The following is a 19,942-nucleotide window of genomic DNA, read 5'->3' as shown; positions in this document are numbered from 1 at the left end:
CCTGCCTCAGTAAGAGGATTGACCACCCAATAGGGAGCTAAAGGTTGTGCCACTCTGTCCAAAGAGTTAAATCTCAAATAGATTTAGATCAGCCTATCTTACCTCAAGCAGGCAGCTGAAATGACAAGCAGCAGTTGCTTCTCTTTTTTGAGCCAAATAATTTTGCTGTGCTGCATGTCGGACAGATTGCTGCAGAGCATGATTTAGGATCCTGTTCATGTGGTAAAGGTGCTGAATCCATGTGCCATTAAACATTAACACTCACAATGAGTATAGTCATCATCTGGGGATTTTAAACTGATTGATGGCAAAAGACCACTAATATAGTCAGCTGCTGCTGTAAGGTCTGAGGCCTTTTTCTTTAGTAAGCAGCAGCAGCCATAAGCTAAGAAGCAGAGGCACATCCTCACAATCCATCTAAATTACATCAAAACAATGTAATATGAGGCTGTTAAGAAGGCACTCCTGGCCTAATAGATAAACAGATCTTAAGATGATGAAAGAAATTTTTTTTGATGGCATCATTTATTAACAGTTGTGATTGTGAAATCTATACTTATTATTGTTTTGCCCTTAACGGTCCCTACTTCTCTATTGTTTATCTGTATGGATTCTCTCTGATTCCTTGGTTGTTTCTGACTGTTACATAACTAATTTTGCAAGATTTAAATCGACTAAGGTGGTGGGGTCTGATTGGCTAAAGAATTGTTTCGGAATGGGCTAGGATTGGTGAAAAATGCTGTTTTTTCGGACTTTAGTTTACAATGATTGGTTAAGGTCTAGCTAAGCAGGACTCAAGTTTAACTATATAAACTGGGGTCCAAAGGGAAGTTCTTTGGATGCTAACTCCAGGATACAGCCCAAAATCAGAGCTGCCAGCCCTCAGCATCCTGCCAACCATATTGTACAGAAGCTGGAGGATCTCCATACAACCTGATCCTGACTTGCCACCAGGAAAAGTTTGTCTTCCTTTTTGGAAGTGGGGAGTATTGTATGCTTAGCGTGTACATTCTGTTCTGGTAACTGTTAATAAATAGAAGTTACGGATATTACTGTGTAAGGCTCTTTCACTGGCAAAAGGCCCTGCAAACCCACAGAAGAGTAAACCCTGAGTCTTAGGAACTGGGTAAGAGCAGGTACTTAAATTAACCAGGTTATGCCCTGGGAAAGGGTGGGGTGCCTAAATTAATTGGGTTATGCCTTGACCCCATGGAGGGGTAAAGGTGGGGTAAAGGTGGGGTGCGCTAGAGTATGCAGCAGGTAACACCTGCCTCTCAGACAAGATCCTCACCCCCTCTTACTTCTCTTCTGCAGTTGGCACCTGTCTGATAAGACCCAATTCTTTCTATGGATTCCAAAACCAAGAGAGAGGTCAGGACCCAGCAGCAGAAGGAAGATGGTCACACCAATAATGCAGGCAGGGGGCAGGGACAGTCAGAACTCACTTCAAGCAAGAGTCCTAGCATGGTGTAAGGAGCATCCTTGAATCCTATCCTGGCTTCATTACACAGAATAAATATGGGGTGCAGTTGAATACCATGAACTTCTAACCCCTAAAGCAGCTGAGCTGTCACCTCATTTACACCTTTAACCACTAGGATTTTTCTGAAAACTTTCCCACCATTGCAGCCCACTGGTGAGAGCACTGCTGGAGATGGGCAGCCAGAGTTTTGAATATAGTACATATCAGATCTCCTCAAGCCACTGTCCACATGGGAGTGAGCTCAATTTCACCACAAAGTCATTGTGGATGGAGACAATGATCAGGCCAACATGTGAGTGGTAAGATTTGTTTAATAAAAGATTCTAGACATCATAGGACTACACCAAAGCTTCTGGAAATGTTGATATTTACAAAGCGATGGGAGCAGCAAAGACCATCATGTTACTATACTGATAGCTCACTACTACATCTGGCCACGTTATGCAGTCCTGCATCTCAGCTTGCCCTGTCTGCTTAAAACTTGACTCAGCAAAAGTGAACTTTTGATCTTTGTTCCAAAACCTTCTCTACTTCCCCCATTGTCACTCTTGGCAACACCTTTGCCCCTTTCTGGGTATCAGGTTTATGATCTGCGACTCACCTGTGACTCCTCCATTTCGCCCCTCCAGGCTGTCTCCAAAGCTCAGCATCTTCCTCTGTGAGATCTCTAAAACCTGACCCTTTGTTTCTGTGCATACAGCTAAAACTTTTATCCAGCACCCTCTCCACCCTTCTCCATCCATCATCTTCTGTCTTGATTATTGCAATCTCTACCTTTCTGGTCTCCCTGACAGAAATCTCTCCCCTTCCAATCCATACAAAAGCCAACATATATTTGATCCTTCATCCCTACCCCCCGTGCATGCTGCTCATCACCTTAGATTGTAAACACTTCTTGGTAGGGGCTCTATTTAAACAGCACCTGGCACAACAGGACCCAGTCCTGATCAGGTCCCCTGGGAACCACCACAATAGAAATATTAAACAACAATCATTTATTCTAGATGCCCTGTTGAAGTGACATACGCATAGTTGGGAGAAAGTGTATGTATCTGATAGTTGCACTAAGTAACTCTGCACCTTAACTAAGTTAACACACTGACCCTAGTCCAGAATGTGCCTCTGACACGTCACTGTGCTGCTATTTTCCATTCACATGGTAGCCTATATCTAACGCCCATGTACAGTGAGGTACATCATCGCAATGCACATGCATAAAGACTGTGGGCTTGATTCAACCCCCCCAGGTTTATCTTTTCCTTTGCCTGAAGGAGTCAGCTATGCACCACTGGGGATTCACACCAAGGAGAGCCAGCAGCAGCCCAGCCCCTCTGCCTGATGGGTTCCACCAAGGGAGAGAAGTGTTGAAACCTTGCTGAGGCTCTTACCTGGGACTCACCTCACCCCTGGGGCTGACTTCAGGGCACTTGGTGGAGACAGGCTTGCGGATGATTTTTGCCACCGTCTTTGCTCCAGGCAAACCTTCTGTTGACAGATGCGCTAGATTGATCCCAGTGTACAGCTGTCAGTACACTAACACACAATCTCTTTTGCCTGGAGCACATGCAAATGTGTGACACTAACAGGAGGGTGATGAGTCATAGAATCGTAAGACTGGAAAGGACCTTGAGAGGTCATCTAGTCCAGTCCCCTGCACTCATGTCAGGACTATGTATTATCTAGATCGGGGCGGGCAAACTTTTTGGCCCGAGGGCACATCGGGGTTGTGCAACTGGATGGGGGGCTGAGTAGGGAAGGCTGTGCCTCCCCAAACAGCCTGGTCCCTGCCCCCTATCTGCCCCCTCCCACTTCCCGCCCCCCTCAGAACCTCCAACCCATCCTGCTCCTTGTCCCCTGACCACCCCCTCCCAGGACCCCCGCCCCTTATCCAACCTCCCTGTCCCGACTGTCCCAACCCCTATCCACACCTCCACCCCCTGACAGTCCCTCCCCCGGGACTCCCACGGTCCCACCCCCTATCCAAACACCCTCTGCTCCTCGCCCCCTGACCACCCCCTCCCGGGACCCCCTGCCCCTAACTGCCCCCCGGGATCTCACCCCCTTATCCAACCCCCCCTGCTCCCTGTCCCTTGACTGCCCTCCCGCCCCTTATCTACATCCCCGCTCCCTGACACGCCCCCCGGGACTCCCACTCCTCCCTGTTCCCCATTCCCTTACCCACCCCACCAGAACCTTTGCCCCATCCAACCACCCCTCCTCCCTGACTGCCCCCTCAAGACCCCCCGCTGCCTTACCCAACCCCCCCCCCCACTCTCTTACCAGCAGGAACTCTCAGCTGCGACACCTGACCAGAGCCAGCTGCATTCCCCACACTGCCCAGCGGGAGTCGCGGGGCAGAGTACGGCCTAGCTGCGGAGGAGGGGGTACAGTGGGGGAGGGGCTGGGGACTAGGTTCCCCAGCCAGGAGCCCAGGGGGTGGGCAGGATGGTCCCATGGGCCATGTAGTTTGCCCACGTCTGATCTAGACCATCCTTGGCATAAGAACATAAGAACGGCCGTACTGGGTCAGACCAAAGGTCCATCCAGCCCAGTATCTGTCTACCGACAGTGGCCAATACCAGGTGCCCCAGAGAGAGTGAACCTAACAGGCAATGATCAAGTGATCTCTCTCCTGCCATCCATCTCCATCCTCTGACAAACAGGGGCTAGGGACACCATTCCTTACCCATCCTGGCTAATAGCCATTTATGGACTTAACCTCCATGAATTTATCCAGTTCTCTTTTAAACGCTGTTATAGTCCTAGCCTTCACAACCTCTTCAGGTAAGGAGTTCCACAAGTTGACTGTGCGCTGCGTGAAGAACTTCCTTTTATTTGTTTTAAACCTGCTGTTTCATTTGGTGACCCCTAGTTCTTGTATTATGGGAATAAGTAAATAACTTTTCCTTATCCACTTTCTCCACATCACTCATGATTTTATATACCTCTATCATATCCCCCCTTAGTCTCCTCTTTTCCAAGCTGAAGAGTCCTAGCCTCTTTAATCTTTCCTCATATGGGACCCTCTCCAAACCCCTAATCATTTTAGTTGCCCTTTTCTGAACCTTTTCTAGTGCCAGTATATCTTTTTTGAGATGAGACCACATCTGTACGCAGTATCCAAGATGTGGGCGTACCATGGATTTATATAAGGGCAATAATATATTCTCAGTCTTATTCTCTATTCACTTTTTAATGATTCCTAACATCCTGTTTGCTTTTTTGACCACCTCTGCACACTGCGTGGACATCGTCAGAGAACTATCCATGATGACTCCAGGATCTTTTTCCTGACAGGTGCTTGCTCTTAAAAATCCAACTGGGGAGTTTTCTAGAAGGGAGAGCAAATCCTTGATGGGTGACTGACAGGTCTCTCTTGCCTCCTTAAACTTTGCAGCATGGGACTAGTGCACAAGCTGGACTAGTCTGTTTTCAGTATCCCAGATGAGTGAGATGCCAAATGAAAAACACCATAAATGAAAAAAAAAATTGTTTTACTGTCAATGTATTTTTATTTGCATAGTTTAACAAGTTTGTCTCTTAAAAATATTGGCCCAAATTGTGCAATCCCACCTTTGCAGACAGACTCGGGTGCATACACGTCCCACTGACTTCAAGGGGATGTTGTGCAGGTGTAAAGGCACACCCACACAGATCCGGTTGTGGCTGCAGGGCCATTATTTCTCACCTGAGTTAAGAGGTATGTATGAGGGGTTTAAAAAAATTCTAAAGAAACCTTGAGAATTTTTTTCTGACTGGCCATCAGTGGAATGGGATGCGTGGAACTGTACACAAACGTTATTGCCTAGTCTAATTTAAATACATTTTACATTTAAAGACTGTTACTTAGATTCAAACTGAAAAGTAAAAATTGTGAGTAATAAAAGATTAATATTTCTTGAAAGGCTCTAATAGTTTAATTAAACTAAAGAAAGACAACACAAAGTGAACAGACCATAACTTTATTGGAGATATACTCAGCTACAATTGTTACAAAAAACTATTAAAGGTAATTGTGATCCATAAGGTGCAGGCTGCACATTTCTGCAGCATGATTACAGTATGAATGAATTACATTTTATGTCCCTTAAAGATAGCTGCAGCATGTGATGGTAAATATTTTATTGTTCATCAAATTTTATTTGTTATTCATTCTACTTGATTTTAACCATCTTTTATGTCAAACTATATACAATAAAAACACCTGCAATTCCCAGTTCTTGTTCACAAATATTTGTTGTTTTTCTACATAACTTGCTGCTGCAGTGCATTTTGAGTGCATCTACAAAGCAATTTAAATAGTCTGTGGTTGCTATCCAAATTAAAAGGGGGAAGAGATCTAAAGGATTTATTGGGTAAAGTGTATATATGTTTAGTTACTTTTGAAATAAGTTAATTTTAACTGCTAGTGGAGTATACAACAATGACCTCTACTCATATTTGCCAACATAATTCTAATGGAGCTACAGCTGATATTTAGATTACATTTCAGGGTCGTAAATTGTAGTTTTATGTTTTTTAATTTAATGTGTAAAATAAAGATAAATTTTTCAAGAAGTTAAAATGGATTTAAGTGGTTGAAAAATACAAATGTGTCAATAATCAAGTACCACAGGTAAAAATCCTTCTCATTGGACTCACAAGAGATCCACTGATTTTCAGAGACTGTTCATGTGGGGGAAAAAAAAAGTGAATGGGATGTGGCTAAATATAGATAAGTGTAACATCACAGCAAATTACATAGGAATGTGTTGTCTTCAGCTTCATAAGTGCTGCTAAGATTGTGATCCAAAGCCTCTTGTATTTTCTATATAGATAGGTGACATACATACTGTAGACACATAAGCACACATTTCCCAGATGACTATTTTTAAACACCGGGAAAGAAACCCAAACTCAGACACAAACAATTAATGGCATATCCTCAGCTGATGTAAACTGAAATGACTCTAAATCTCAATGGTGCCACACCAATTTACACCAACTAAGGATCTGTCCCTGTGTCTATTAGGCTTTGCATTATACTCTGAACTGGTACTCAGATTGGCTTGAATTCTTGTTAAATTCTGTACTCTGTGGTCACAGCATAGCTTCATGTAATGAGACTGAAAAATAGTAGGCCTTTTGATACAAATGTTAGCAGCATCAAGCTGAATAAACATTTCAGAAGTCACTACAGATCCTTCAATATCCAGAAAAAGGGGAGATTTAGTTAAAGTTGACCAAATTGCTATGGGCTGTCTTCTTGTAAAAACTACACTATGCGCACAACATGTTGATTTGTTCAGAGATAACTACAGGAGTGTCAGAGGTCATTCTGATTTTAATTACTTCACATAACAGTAAAAATGATGTAATAAAAAAACAATAGCTTTAAAATACAATCAAGATTTTCATAACGTCTTTGTTGTATTTTCATACCCAGTAAAAATGCCACAGACATTACAAATGACCTATATAAGTTGTGCAAGTAAATGACACATTGCAGGCATTATAATTATCTTTTTCAAATTCAGTAAATCAAAACAGCAGCAAGGCCAAACCACATTTTTCCTCTCTGTTAAGCATATTTTTTTCCTTGAAATGAGGTAAAGCATGGTACCAAGTGCAATGCTTATTTGTGCTACATGAATAGAACAGCGCAAAAAAAAAAGCCATAAAATAAAAACACAGCATAGTTATGAGGACTGTTTAAAGTACAGTATAATAGAACTAAGATGATAAAAAACAAGGTTCATGCCAATTAACCCCCACACTATTTATGAGGCATCTGTGTGGTTGCTTTTGAAGATGGGTTGCAACAGTCCACTTACACTTGTGCTTACAGCATTGCCAAGTGATTTCTATCCCAACCTTCAAATGATCAGATTTAGGTCTTTAATAGCATACACTATCCAATATCATAATCATATCAACTGAAGAGTGAAACACATCGTTGTACAGCATGGAAACTGGGATGATTTTTCTAAGATTTGAAATATTTCAATGAGGTCACACTGGAAAAGAGTTACGGCATTTAAAAAACATCAGCAGCAGAAACTATAGTCAGCCACTATACATTTCTTATTACCAATTCATAGGAAACAGGTATCAAGGGGATCATTGACCACTGCTGAAATACAGAGCATAACACCAAATTCAGTTTGTTTGTGTTCTTTACATCAAACACTTGGTAGCAAAAGTTTGATTTTTCCATGTCATTTTTTACTGCTAACAGATTTACCTCAAAACTGTGAGAATCCATCACCTTCAGACGTCCAAGAAAGAAACCTATTTCTTAGTGTTTGCAGAGGACCCCACTATTTTTATTTTATATTATTCCTTGTAATATAATTAACTTTTATTCTTTTTAAGTCTTAGGGATGCTATGACTTATTTTAAAAATTGACCCTTGGGCCAGGAGCCATGGAATTTTCACATTAATGATAATCCACTTTCCGTTGGTGTGCTGTAAAATCCTGACTCCTGGCTGAAAGAAATGGTTATCAATAAATTTTTAATTGTGTGGTGGTTCATACCAATTTACTCATACAAAGTTTTTTTTTTCTTGCATAAAACAAGTTTAATTTAAATATATTTCAAGACTTGTGGGTTTTAAACTTCCCATGATACTTTTTTGCTCTCATAATGATTAAAGAACCAAAATAGTAATGTTATTTTGTTTTTAAAACATTGCACTTGTATTATTATACTATTGATACCAGGAATTTGTTTTCAGATTTCTGTAAGAATTATTATAATTTTAAGATTAAAAAATTTTAGATAGAAAATCTAATTACAAAATTCTGTATTTCAGAGAAGCTTAATGTCCATCCCTTGCACGAAGGCTTTTTGTTTTCTTTTTCTATTTTCTAGAAAGCTAGAGCTGACAGGGTTTGGTTTTTTGTTGTTGTTTATTTAGTGAGAGTGTATGGAAGGGAGTGGGGTTTTCAAAGCAGGAAATACAGTATTTATTCGTAATTTAAACACATAAAACAGCACCAAGTTCAGACCAATGTGCTGGAAAACATTAAAACACCTTGTTCAGCTTTCTCAAACTTCAAGCATAATTAACAGGGCAAAATTGCAGCAAATCTCTGCTGATATTGGTGGGAGTACAAGACTGACCCACAGCTTTAAAAAAAAAGGTAAATTAAGAGGTATTATAGTTACAGTGCAAAAAATTAAAATTTCAAGCATAATATATAAACATAGCACCAAAACAAAAACAAAACAAAAAACAATGCATGCAAAAAAGAAAAGAACAGAACTGAGGTATTTAAGTGAAGAGTGCCTACAAAAATCTAATTAAAGAAACATGTATGATTTAGGCAAAGCCTAAAAATGTATGATTTTTTTCAAATAGACTGAAAAAACAATGAGCTAGTTTCTCTAAATTAAGGACCTAAATCACAGATTTATCAAAAGTACGGCAGTTCATCTCAAACATCAGCTTTCATGGCATTTAACAGCACAGCTTTGGTAAGTGAAATATGCATGCAACTCTGTGAAAAGCACAGTAAGAAATTTATGTGGAAATATTTCCAAGTGTAAAGGTGCTCCATTTGTTAAATAAGTAACCAATTGATTATAAAATCTGCAGCATATTTTAGGTGTGATATGTCTAAGGTTATTTTGTTAGAGCAACAGCCTGCACTGTGCAGTTATTCATTACTATTTGTTTCCAAGTCTTGGAACTATCTAGTTTGCAGGTTTGTGTAAAACTGGAATTTTAGCCAAAGACCATTTTTTGTTTGTGGTATAAAAAAAAAATTCTGTAGACTAATCACCTCCTCTGAATTGTTAAAAATAACCTCATTACATATATATGAATACAATTTCTATTATAATCCTGTAATAAGTTAAGTCACAGCTATACTAATGTGTTGTACTGTAAATATAGAGCAGTATCATCATAAAATGCATAATAAAAATGAAGGGAATGTAAAACAAGTTTGCTCCAAAAAGATTAGAAATTAAAGATTGTTAATGAGGGTTTATTTACGTTTAAGGCAAGAACCTTTTTATGCAAGACTATGTGGCATCAGGAAGTTGAAATTTATTTCTGCCAGTATGCCAGCCATTTCAACTAAAAACCTGTCCCTAACAAATAAGTGCAATAATGACTGAGAATGTCATCTTGATGCAAAGATGACATGGGAGGGAGGGGGTGAAGGGACGACAATACTGGCACACTTATTCTCTCTTATACCAAATCATTCTGTACAGTTTATAAACTGCTTTATGACTGGCACTAGTGCACAGATTGAGGAATTTCAAGATTACTATGTATAAATCAAGCATCTGCATTAGGCATAAGATCCCCGGCCTTCTAACACTAAGCAAAGCTGTACTGACAATAAAAATAAACCAAAAAAACCTGACAACAATTCTTTTGAACACTAACTAAATGTCATCATTAAAGCACTCTTGTGATTAAACAAAGCAGAAGTGAGGAAAGAAGACAAGATTGTGTTTGCGCAAACCCCTATAACTACAATTAGTTCCAAAATTTTATACACGTTAAATGTTTTGTTAGCTATTCTGTTATCAAACAAACATTAAATTCTGTCTTCAATTTGTTCCTCTCAACATCAACTTTAAAAAAAATGACTTTATTTTGTGGGATTTTTAATTTAATTTTTTTTAATTTTTTGTTTTTGTTTTAAGAGGCGTCTCAGCTGTTTGGGACCTGAGGTTGGTTTGCTTTGAGGCTTCGTAGTGCTCTTCTTGCAGCTGCAGATTTGGCAATCCTATAGCTTCTGCCAACACCTTTAAACTTTCCTTTCCCTACAACTTCCACTGTTACTCTGACCTTTCCATCGTAAGTTCTTTCTGCAGGACTGCAAAAAAACAAACACACACATTACCACCAACATAAGCAAAGGTGAAAAAGGACTCTTCACATGGTCTTCCTATGGATAATATATATAATGTGTATAAAATATATAATTAAATAGGCTTTATTTTTATCTTTTACTTAGAAAGTTTTCTGAGGGAAAACATCCTAAAAAAGTTACCAGTAAGCACAAAGAACATCTTTCTTGCTCAGTATAGGACAGATTAAACACAATATCCATTAACATTTCTTAGTAGTCTATGAAGCACGGTTTAAAAAACTATTTTACAGCAATGCTTACCAAGCAAATTTACTCTTACCTAAATTTGGCTGTCTCTGGTTCCATCTCCAGCAGCTCCCGCACTGGGGAACGAGGCACATTTGCAGAAAACTTTTCTATGGTTTAAAAAAAAAAAAAAAGAAAAAGAAAAAGAAAAAAAAGGGTAAACTTGATTTTTCCCCCCTTACAAGACAATTAAATACTAAAAAACTTTTTTCTCTATGAAAGCGGACACGTTACCTATTAATGGCCTCATCATAGGATAGTACACATGCCAAACCATTTCCAAAGACATCCCACTATCCATATAAATGGCACCAGCTAGTGACTCAAATATATCTCCCATGGCCTTTGGTACTTCAATATCTTCTTCCTTCTCTTCATCCTCTTCAGATCTTCTGAGCTGTTTGAAATTATAAGAGACAGTTGTTACACTGAACTTTTTTTTAAAAGAAAATCTTCAGATATGGAAGATCTCTCTAATGCCCTGTCCTATGTGCCTTCTTTGAGTCTTTCAATGACACTTTTCCACAGCTAAATCATTGCTGTATTCCCAAATGAAACCAAGTAGCTGGATCTAGTGTTTTTCAAACATGTGAGTGTAAAAAATAAAATAAAATAAATCCACCACATACAGATACCATATATGCTTTTTGAATCCCACTTGTACTAATTCTGCAGAATTTCACCGTAGGTCTGTTTTTCCCAGTAAGAAACAGACTTGTGTCTGTCAGTTAATGCTAGTAAGCCATGCATAACCAAGAGAGTTCATATGTTAAACATCTCCTATAAGGAGGCTTTCAAAGCCTAAGTCTAATTTTTGGTTGAATAGACCATGTTTAAATTGTATGTAACTCACATACACTCTTTCCATACATTCTTAGTTACAGAAGGCAGGTGTAGCGTAAGTGTAAAAGAAATGAGCCATTATTAAAAACAACTCAGTAGTGTCAGACTGTGTTTATACTACTCGTATGCTCAGCTACTTGATGCCAGAGAGGCTGCTTTTTAACATATATGCAGCGTTTTATTCTATGGTTTACTACTGCTTTTATGCAGTTCTGTTATTTTTGCACTGTAAAAAGGGGTACGTATTGTGTTATGTGTACATCTTGATTTTAATATAGTCCTTTACAATAGTATTTTTTTCAATTATATGCAGTTTTGTCCACATTTTGCCTTAGTGTAAATAACACAGGAAGCTGAATTGAATAAAACTGCTTTTGACCATCAGACCCCCAAATAAATGGAAATCAACGTTTTCCTATCTCTTCTCTTCCCCTACTGGCTGCCTCTCACTCACTTGGTTGTTGTTTAGGAGTTTAAAATTCTATGGCAAATACTTCAGCCGCTCTCTTAAAAGGTACAGTATTACTCCATGTATTAGTCCCATCTAACATTTACTCCTAAAATAGGTCTAACAGGGAACTAGACTGAATGTGCAAACTCTTCAAACAGCAATCTTATTGTTAAACAAATATGCAACTGTATTTGCGCAGTGTATTTCACACCATATGTACAGCAGAACATTTTAGGAAGTTCTATTCCCCTTATAAATAATAAAAGTAAGGTACAAGATAAGGGACAAAAGATGTTTTAGGAGTGAGATTTGAAAAAAGAAGAGCTGGTGACATGGAGAGATGCATGGAGATTGGTCCAACTGGCAGGATCTGCTGAATCAAAGATTCTTGCATTAACTGTGATGAAATTAAAGGAAAAGACACAGTAACCCAGTGCCAGTCTAGCGCAGGTAGAGTAGTAGATAGAAACAAGAACTAAATAACTCAAGCCATTTGATAACCTGCTGGTGTTTCTGAGGTACCACCTCAACCATATTAAATGATTAGGTCGCTTTCACAAAGCCAAAAACCACTGTTGTAAAACTTTAAGGCTAGCTTCTACGCCACTTACTCACACTGGGTAGACCCACTGTAATGAATACTACACAATATAACGGTGGCAGAGTCTGATCCTTTGTGATTAAATCATTTGACACTTGTCCCCTCAGTTGTTTTCTCATCTTGCAATGGAAAATTTAAGGTTTTGGTTTGTAGTAAATGCAAGGGCGATAAAAATGTATATGTACCTATATAGATTCAACTCCTTTGTCTCCTTTAAACTGAGTAATGGAGTGAACAAACTACTGAAGACAAAGATGGCAAGTATTTAGTCACAGATTTAATCAACACTATTCTTTGAAGGTAGGTTCTTGCTCTAAAAGCAATTAAACCACACTTTTTAAGACTACTACAGAGGACACTTATCAGACAAAGATCAAACCAAAATATTAAGGAAGACTGGATGGGCTTGATAATAAAAAGAAAAGTCTCATCTTTCTGTTCTAGGTAATTGGTTTGAATCTGACCCAGATCAGCTGAGACAGAAAGCCATTGCCATGATGTGGTTGTTTAAGTAGCTTATCTGAAATGATTCGGTTTTAGTTTCTTTCCCAGAAAACAAGTGTCCATCAACATGTAATTTACTTAAGTTTTCTTGGCCAGTCCAAAGCCTGTGTTTACAAATCTTCAACCAAATTGCTCTTAAAATAGTTCACTTGAAAGATACTAACAGTGTTTCCCTGGCCAGTGGATACAGGGCCTCTCAGTCAGCGATGAAGAACACTGTTGAATAGGTGTAAGGAAAAACTGTGGTGTAAGCATGAAGGTGTGATATCACCTACACTGGATATCACAGAAGATCCCAGGGGTAAAATCTGGTATCAATCCAATTAAGAAGTTATTTTCTGAGCACTTTCATTTAGTAAAAACTGCTTAATGAAAACATGCAGTTATGCTAAGTAAATTACTACATTATTAAAAGCAGCAAAGAATCCTGTGGCACCTTATAGGCTAACAGATGTTTTGCAGCATGAGCTTTTGTGGGTGAATACCCACTTCTTTGCTGCTTTTACAGATCCAGACTAAGGGTACGTCTACACTACGGGACTATTCCGAATTTACATAAACCGGTTTTGTAGAACAGATTGTATAAAATCGAGTGCGCGCGGCCACACTAAGCACATTAATTCGGTGGTGTGCGTCCGCGGTCCGAGGCTAGCGTCGGATTCTGGAGCGTTGCACTGTGGGTAGCTATTCCGCAGCTATCCCATAGTTCCCGGAGTCTCCCCCGCTCCTTGGAATTCCGGGTTGAGATCCCAGTGCCTGATGGGGCAAAAAACATTGCCGCGGGTGGTTCTGGGTAAATGTCGTCAGTCACTCCTTCCTCCGGGAAAGCAACGGCAGACAATCATTTCGCGCCCTTTTTCCCTGGATTTCCCTGGCAGACGCCATAGCGTGGTAACCGTGCAGCCTGTTTTGCCGTTTGTCACTGTCACCGTATGTGTACTAGATGCCGCTGACAGAGGCGATTCAGCAGCACTACACAGCAGCATTCACTTGCTTTTGCATGACAGCAGAGATGGTTACCAGCCATTCTGTACTGTCTACCTTGCCATTGTAAACTGGCAATGACGACAGTTACCAGTCCTTCTGTGCTGTACCCTCTGCTGCTGTCATAGGTGCCCCTGGCTGAGATCGGCCAGGGGCGCAAAAGCCAAAATTGGGAATGACTCCCTGAGTCAATCCCTCCTTTATGGTATCAAAAAATAGAATCAGTCCTGCCTAGAATATGGGGCAAGTGTACTAGAGATCCAGTGTATCAGAGAACCAGAGAGCACAGCTGCTCTGTGTCAGATCCCCCAGGAATGATGAGCTGTATGCCATTCACAGGGGGTGCCCCTGCAACAACCCCACCTGTTGATTCCCTCCTCCCCCAGCCTTCCTGGGCTACCGTTGCAGTGTCCCCCCACTTGTGTGATGAAGTAATAAAGAATGCAGGAATAAGAAACAGTGACTTGTTAGTGAGATAAAATAAGGGGAAGAAGGCAGCCTCCAGCTGCTACGATAGTCCAGACAGGACATTAAGCAGTGTGGGGGAGAGGAGCCCAGCATCCTACTACGATAGTCCAGGCAGTACAGAATCTTTTCTTTACACATGAAGGGCAGGGGCTGATGGAGCTCAGCCCCCTGTTGCTATAATGAAGACGGTTACCAGACCGTCTACTTATGGGCTGATGATGAGGACAGATACCAGTCCTTCTGTACTATACAATCTGCCACAAGGCTGATGATGAGGATGGGAGCGCAGTCCTACTGCACTGCACCCTCTGCCACAGGGCTGATGACGACAATGGATATCAGCCATACTGCACCATCAGCCACCAAGGAGCGGGGGAGAGGATACAGCAGCTCGCTACTGCAGCATTGCGTCTATCAGCAGCATTCAGTAGACATAGGGTGACATTTAAAAGAGTCAAGAAAGGATTTTTTTCCCTTTTACTTCTGGGGGCGGTGGGGGGGGGGTAAATTGATGAGCTGTGCCCTGAACCACCGCGGACAATGTGTTTGACACTACAGGCATTTGGAGCTCAGCCAAGAATGCAAATGCTTTTCAGGGACTGCAGGAACTGTGGGATAGCTTGAGTCCGTCCCCGCTCCCTCCCTCCATGAGCGTCCATTTGATTCTTTGGCTTTCCGTTACGCTTGTCACGCAGCAGTGCGCTGAGTCCCTGCTATGGCGTCTGTCTGGAGATTTTTTAAAAATACTTTGGCATTTCGTCTTCTGTATCGGAGCTCAGATAGAACAGATTTGCCTGCCCTTACAGCGATCACATCCGTACGGTCCATGCTGGAGTTCTTTTTGGATTTTAATTTCAGACTGCATCGCCACCCGTGCTGATCGGAGCTCCACGCTGGGCAAACAGGAAATATTCAAAAGTTCGCGGGGCTTTTCCTGTCTACCTGGCCACTGCATCCGAGTTCAGATTGCTGTCCAGAGCGGTCAGTGGTGCACTGTGGGATACCACCCGGAGGCCAATACCGTCGATTTGCGGCCACACTAACCCTAATCCGATATGGCAATTCTGATATTAGCGCTACTCCTCTCGTTAGGGAGGAGTACAGAAATCGATTTAAAGAGCCCTTTATACCGATATAAAGGGCCTCTTAGTGTGGACGGGTATGGCGTTAAATCGGTTTAATGCTCCTAAAACCGGTTTAAACACGTAGTGTAGACCAGGCCTAACACGGCTACCCCTCTGATACTACTACATTATTGGCATCCATATGCTTCTTTGGCTGCTATACAGTCAACACTAACACACTATAAAAATCTGTATTGTGCTAAGAATTCTGATGACATGCTAAAATCAGACACTGAACGCAAATACTTTCAAATACTACTAACCTCAGAATCCATTCCTTGCATTTCATTCTTTTCCATCTGAAACTGTACAAAGTCATCAATAACATGAAACAGCTCAGGAGAGACAGCTTTGAAGTACTTGTGGTAGTCGTACTTTACAGCTAATGATGCAAAGATGGTATTATTGACTAAAGCGGATCGTAGGTCAGTTAGAACTCCTGGAGAGTGTTGCCGTGGGTCTTCATAAAGGTGCTTGGTTATGAGGTAGTCCAAAATTGCATCTCCCAGGAATTCCAAGCGCTGGTAACAATCTTAAAGCATTGGAAATAAAAAAAATGTACAGCAATACAATTAAGTTTATTTAACTAACACATTCTTTCCTGGCCTCTCTGGATAGAAGGTTTGGTTTTTTACTATGTAAATACCACACGTTAACCAATGTTCAAATAAAGATAAATATCTATCCATGTTTAAACATAGATATCTTTTTACTGGATTTTGTTTTCAGTGTTATCTTAAAAGGTTGTTCTGCCTGTTTTAATGGATTCCAAATATAAGAAAAAGCTTCACAAATTATACGTAATAATGAAGCTTCTTCTGAACCAAATATTCACTTACAGCATCGTGGCAAAAATATGGGCTTATAAATGAAGGCTCAAATGCCTTAAATCTGACTGATCAAAAATAACATCCAGTGATAGTACAACTGTGTTCATCTGAATAGACAATGGTAACCAAGCTTTCAAAAATTTAATAAAGAAATCAAGACACAAAAAAAAAAAAGAAAGTGGGGCACTTTCAATATTAATGTTTCTAAGCTAATTTTCTATTCCTTTAGACTTTTTGTAGTTTAAGTGTTCAATGATGTTTCACTCTCAGATGTGCGGTTTTTAATTTTGAATTAGGGAATTAGGGGTTTTGTTGTTAATGTATAAATAAAAGCCAGCACAAATCTAGAAAGGCATGAGAAATGGAGAAAGAAAGAAAATCAAACAAACAGAAAGCTTTAAAAATGAAATGACTAGAATGAAGCAATTTTCAGTACCTATCATATGGATCCTGACACATTTTAACTTTTACTGTTCATGAAAACATATATCACTAACATTAATAGTTTCCCCAAAATATTCTTCCCTGTCAACTAAAGTAAGAGACTGGGAATCTAAATTCCTAGATTCCATTCAAGTTTCTGCCGCTGATTGTGTAACTTTGGTCAAAACACTATGCTTCAATTTTCTCATTTGTGTAATAGGAATAATTACCTATCACTTACCTCATACGAGTATCGTGAAGCTTAATGTTTGTAGAAGAACAGCTCTTTCTCCAGGTAAAGCACTTTAAAATGCTATGTTAATTTTTAATACTATGTATATTCTCCTTGTTAGACATCTATCATAGCATATTAACATTTCAATAGGATTTATGTTAAGAGCTGAGGGTTTTTTGAGAGGAGTTTCTCCTGGAAAATCATCACTCCCACTTTCCGTGGCCCCATGACATTTGGTCAAGGCGTCACTTGATTGAAATTGATCCTTTTCTAAGATCTAGATCCCATTAGGTACAAAACCCCTCAATTACCACTGACCTCAGTATGAGTTGAGGACACTCAATACATATACCCCACTGGACCGGGCTCTAAAGGTACTTCTGAGCATTCCCAAACTTGGCCACTCCAACGAAAAACAGACTAATGAAGCCTACAGGTGAAATCTCGGCTCCAGTGAAGTCAAGGTGGTTTGTGAATATGGTCAAGGTGATGCTCTTGGGATGAAAATCAGTGAAATAACTACTGTTTTTTTTAAAATGCCATTTTTTGAAGAAAAAAAATTTTTTTTTTTGAAAACCATGGTGGCTAGTTCTAGAGGAACAGCAGTTTCAGAGGTTCTTTGCTAAGTCCCCCTGCTGAATATAGGATTAGTATTGAGCACATAACAGCTGATGAGAGAGGGGACAGAGGTAAAATATGAAAAAACTCCACAGTCTAGAAAAAAACCTTGTGTTATGGTGCCCTATACCACGCACTTGGTCTAGGGAATTATGAGCATTTTGCCCTGGTAGCATTTTAGGGAGGGAGAGGTCACACACAGTTAACTGGCAGACCCCTTAAAAAACAGCAGAAAGAAGATCCTTCTTGGTATTCATTTTTGTATTAAGAGGCAATTATTTTGACATATAAAAAAAGTCAAGATCTATGCACAAAAAATAACCTGCACTGTACATCCTTTATTTATATCAATCTAATACTGAAATGAAGTAATTTCTTTCAGACAACTTACCAGTAATGGTATTGTAATGGTAGGAGGCATGAGTAAATGCCTGAAGAAGATAAGCCTTATTCTTAAACCTGTAGTTAATTTTCTTCTCAAAATTTTCAAAACCAGATATCAGGTGATTCAGTGTTTTATCAGCATCTGGGTGATCAAACATACACCTTGGTGGAATCTTCAAACAGCCATACTCCATTTCTTTACACAGAGAACACTCTGAATTGGCTACAGAGGCAGAAGCACAGTTTGGTGAAAGATTTTTCTGTTGACTGTTAAAATTCTCCCTGCTAGAACACGAAGTGCTGTTCCATTCAGTTTTTTTCATTACTGGGAGCACCTTCAACCCTAATGAACACAGGAAAAGCTGAGCAGCTCTTTCACCACAGCTAGTCAGATAGCAGCCCAGCAAGGCTTCCACACAATCTGCAATGCTTTTGTCAGCAATACACTGCTCTGTATGCAAGTCATACGAGATAGACTGTTTTCCTGTGTCAACACCACAGTTTTCTTCTGACGGATTCCAGAAGCCTACTACAAAATCATCTTCTTCGACAGCCTTGCTAGGATCCAGATAACACATAGCATCCCAAGAACTATAGTCAAAATCATCAAAATCTGAAGAAAACTGATTATTACCCAGGGATGATTTTTTGGGTGCTTTCCATTCATAGCTAGAATCAGTGGTTGAAAAGGGCGAGAGAGAAATTTTCTTCACAAAAGCCCCAGATCCCATTAACATATTATCAATGAATTTGATATGTTCCTGATCATATTCCAAAAAATCATCTTCAAGGTCAGCTTCTTCCTTGGGTAACCTCCACATTAGGTCTTCATCCTCTTCATCGTCATAATCGTCATCAAATTTACCATTAGCTAACAAGCTTTCTTTTGTCTGAAAGAAGAAATAAAATGAGGCATGGGGGGAAAAAAAGGTATAATTACCTTTTAAACAAGTTTCATAACTCTGCAAGCACAAGAGATCATTTTCAATTATAACCACTGTCAGCTAACTTTAAAAGCATGACCATTTGTTTTTTGTTAATTGATATGAATTAACTTGTTTAAATCAGATGCAAAGAGCAATACCAATTATTATTCTCATTCTAAGACTAAAGCCTTGGGGTACAATTAAATTTTCTATAAGCAACTTTTATTGTTACAATATATATTAAATAGAATTTCTTACAATGAGCATCTAAGTTTCATAGGAATACAAAAAAAAGCAGAGGATTTTTTTTTGTTTACTTGTGTCTAGTACATAAGACACTTAAAAAAAATAATAAAAACCACCCATAACCCACTCATGCACATAGAAAGCGGGGGTGGGGGGACACAGCAACACCAATTTTAAAATAGTGACATTAGATGTACCAAAATTTATTTTTCTCTCTCTGGCTGCTAAGTAATGCTACTATACACAATCAAGGAAGGCAATATGAATAGCATTTCTACAGTACATACATTTTATTATAGGGTTTTTGCAAGCCTTACTGGAGGTAAATCATAGGCATGCTGCCCCATATTCATGCATATTCATGAAACATGGAAAGGGGTTCCAGTGAAACAATTATAAAAATCCCTTTTATCCTTGGGCTACTGTAATCATTTTTCTCTAAGCAGCAAAGTGCCAGTTTTCCCACATTATCAAGTAGTTTGTAGTCTACTGGCAAACATGAACGAAAACAAATACGGTGATTTTTATATATAGACTGAAAAGACAAAAAAACAGGAGCTCTAATGCCAGTTTGGCAAAAGTTTGATGTTTATGTGGGTGATGGCCTGGATAGATTGTGCTGGGGATTCAGTAACTTGGTAAGTCATCTAACTTTAAAAAAAAAAAAAAGGGGGGGGAGGGGGAGGGGAAGCACAGGCCAATTTTTGATTATGCAATA

General features: G+C 39.7%; 1 protein-coding gene across 1 annotated transcript in view; it reads right to left on the bottom strand.

Moving 5' to 3' along the window:
- Positions 1-5,429: 5,429 nt before the first annotated feature.
- Positions 5,430-19,942, bottom strand: part of DICER1 (dicer 1, ribonuclease III) — a 100,059-nt gene continuing 85,546 nt past the window's right edge. Inside the window, exons 26-30 of the mRNA XM_045015228.1 lie at positions 18,060-18,942; positions 15,826-16,094; positions 10,822-10,984; positions 10,622-10,697; positions 5,430-10,305 (exon numbers count right to left, since the gene is read on the bottom strand). Coding sequence (XP_044871163.1) covers positions 10,140-10,305; positions 10,622-10,697; positions 10,822-10,984; positions 15,826-16,094; positions 18,060-18,942 — 1,557 coding nt within the window. The 3' untranslated portion in view covers positions 5,430-10,139. The remainder of the gene's footprint in view (positions 10,306-10,621; positions 10,698-10,821; positions 10,985-15,825; positions 16,095-18,059; positions 18,943-19,942) is intronic.

The sequence above is a fragment of the Mauremys mutica genome, chromosome 4 (assembly GCF_020497125.1).
Source record: "Mauremys mutica isolate MM-2020 ecotype Southern chromosome 4, ASM2049712v1, whole genome shotgun sequence".
Taxonomy (NCBI): domain Eukaryota; kingdom Metazoa; phylum Chordata; order Testudines; family Geoemydidae; genus Mauremys; species Mauremys mutica.
This window is presented reverse-complemented; position numbering and strand designations above follow the sequence as displayed.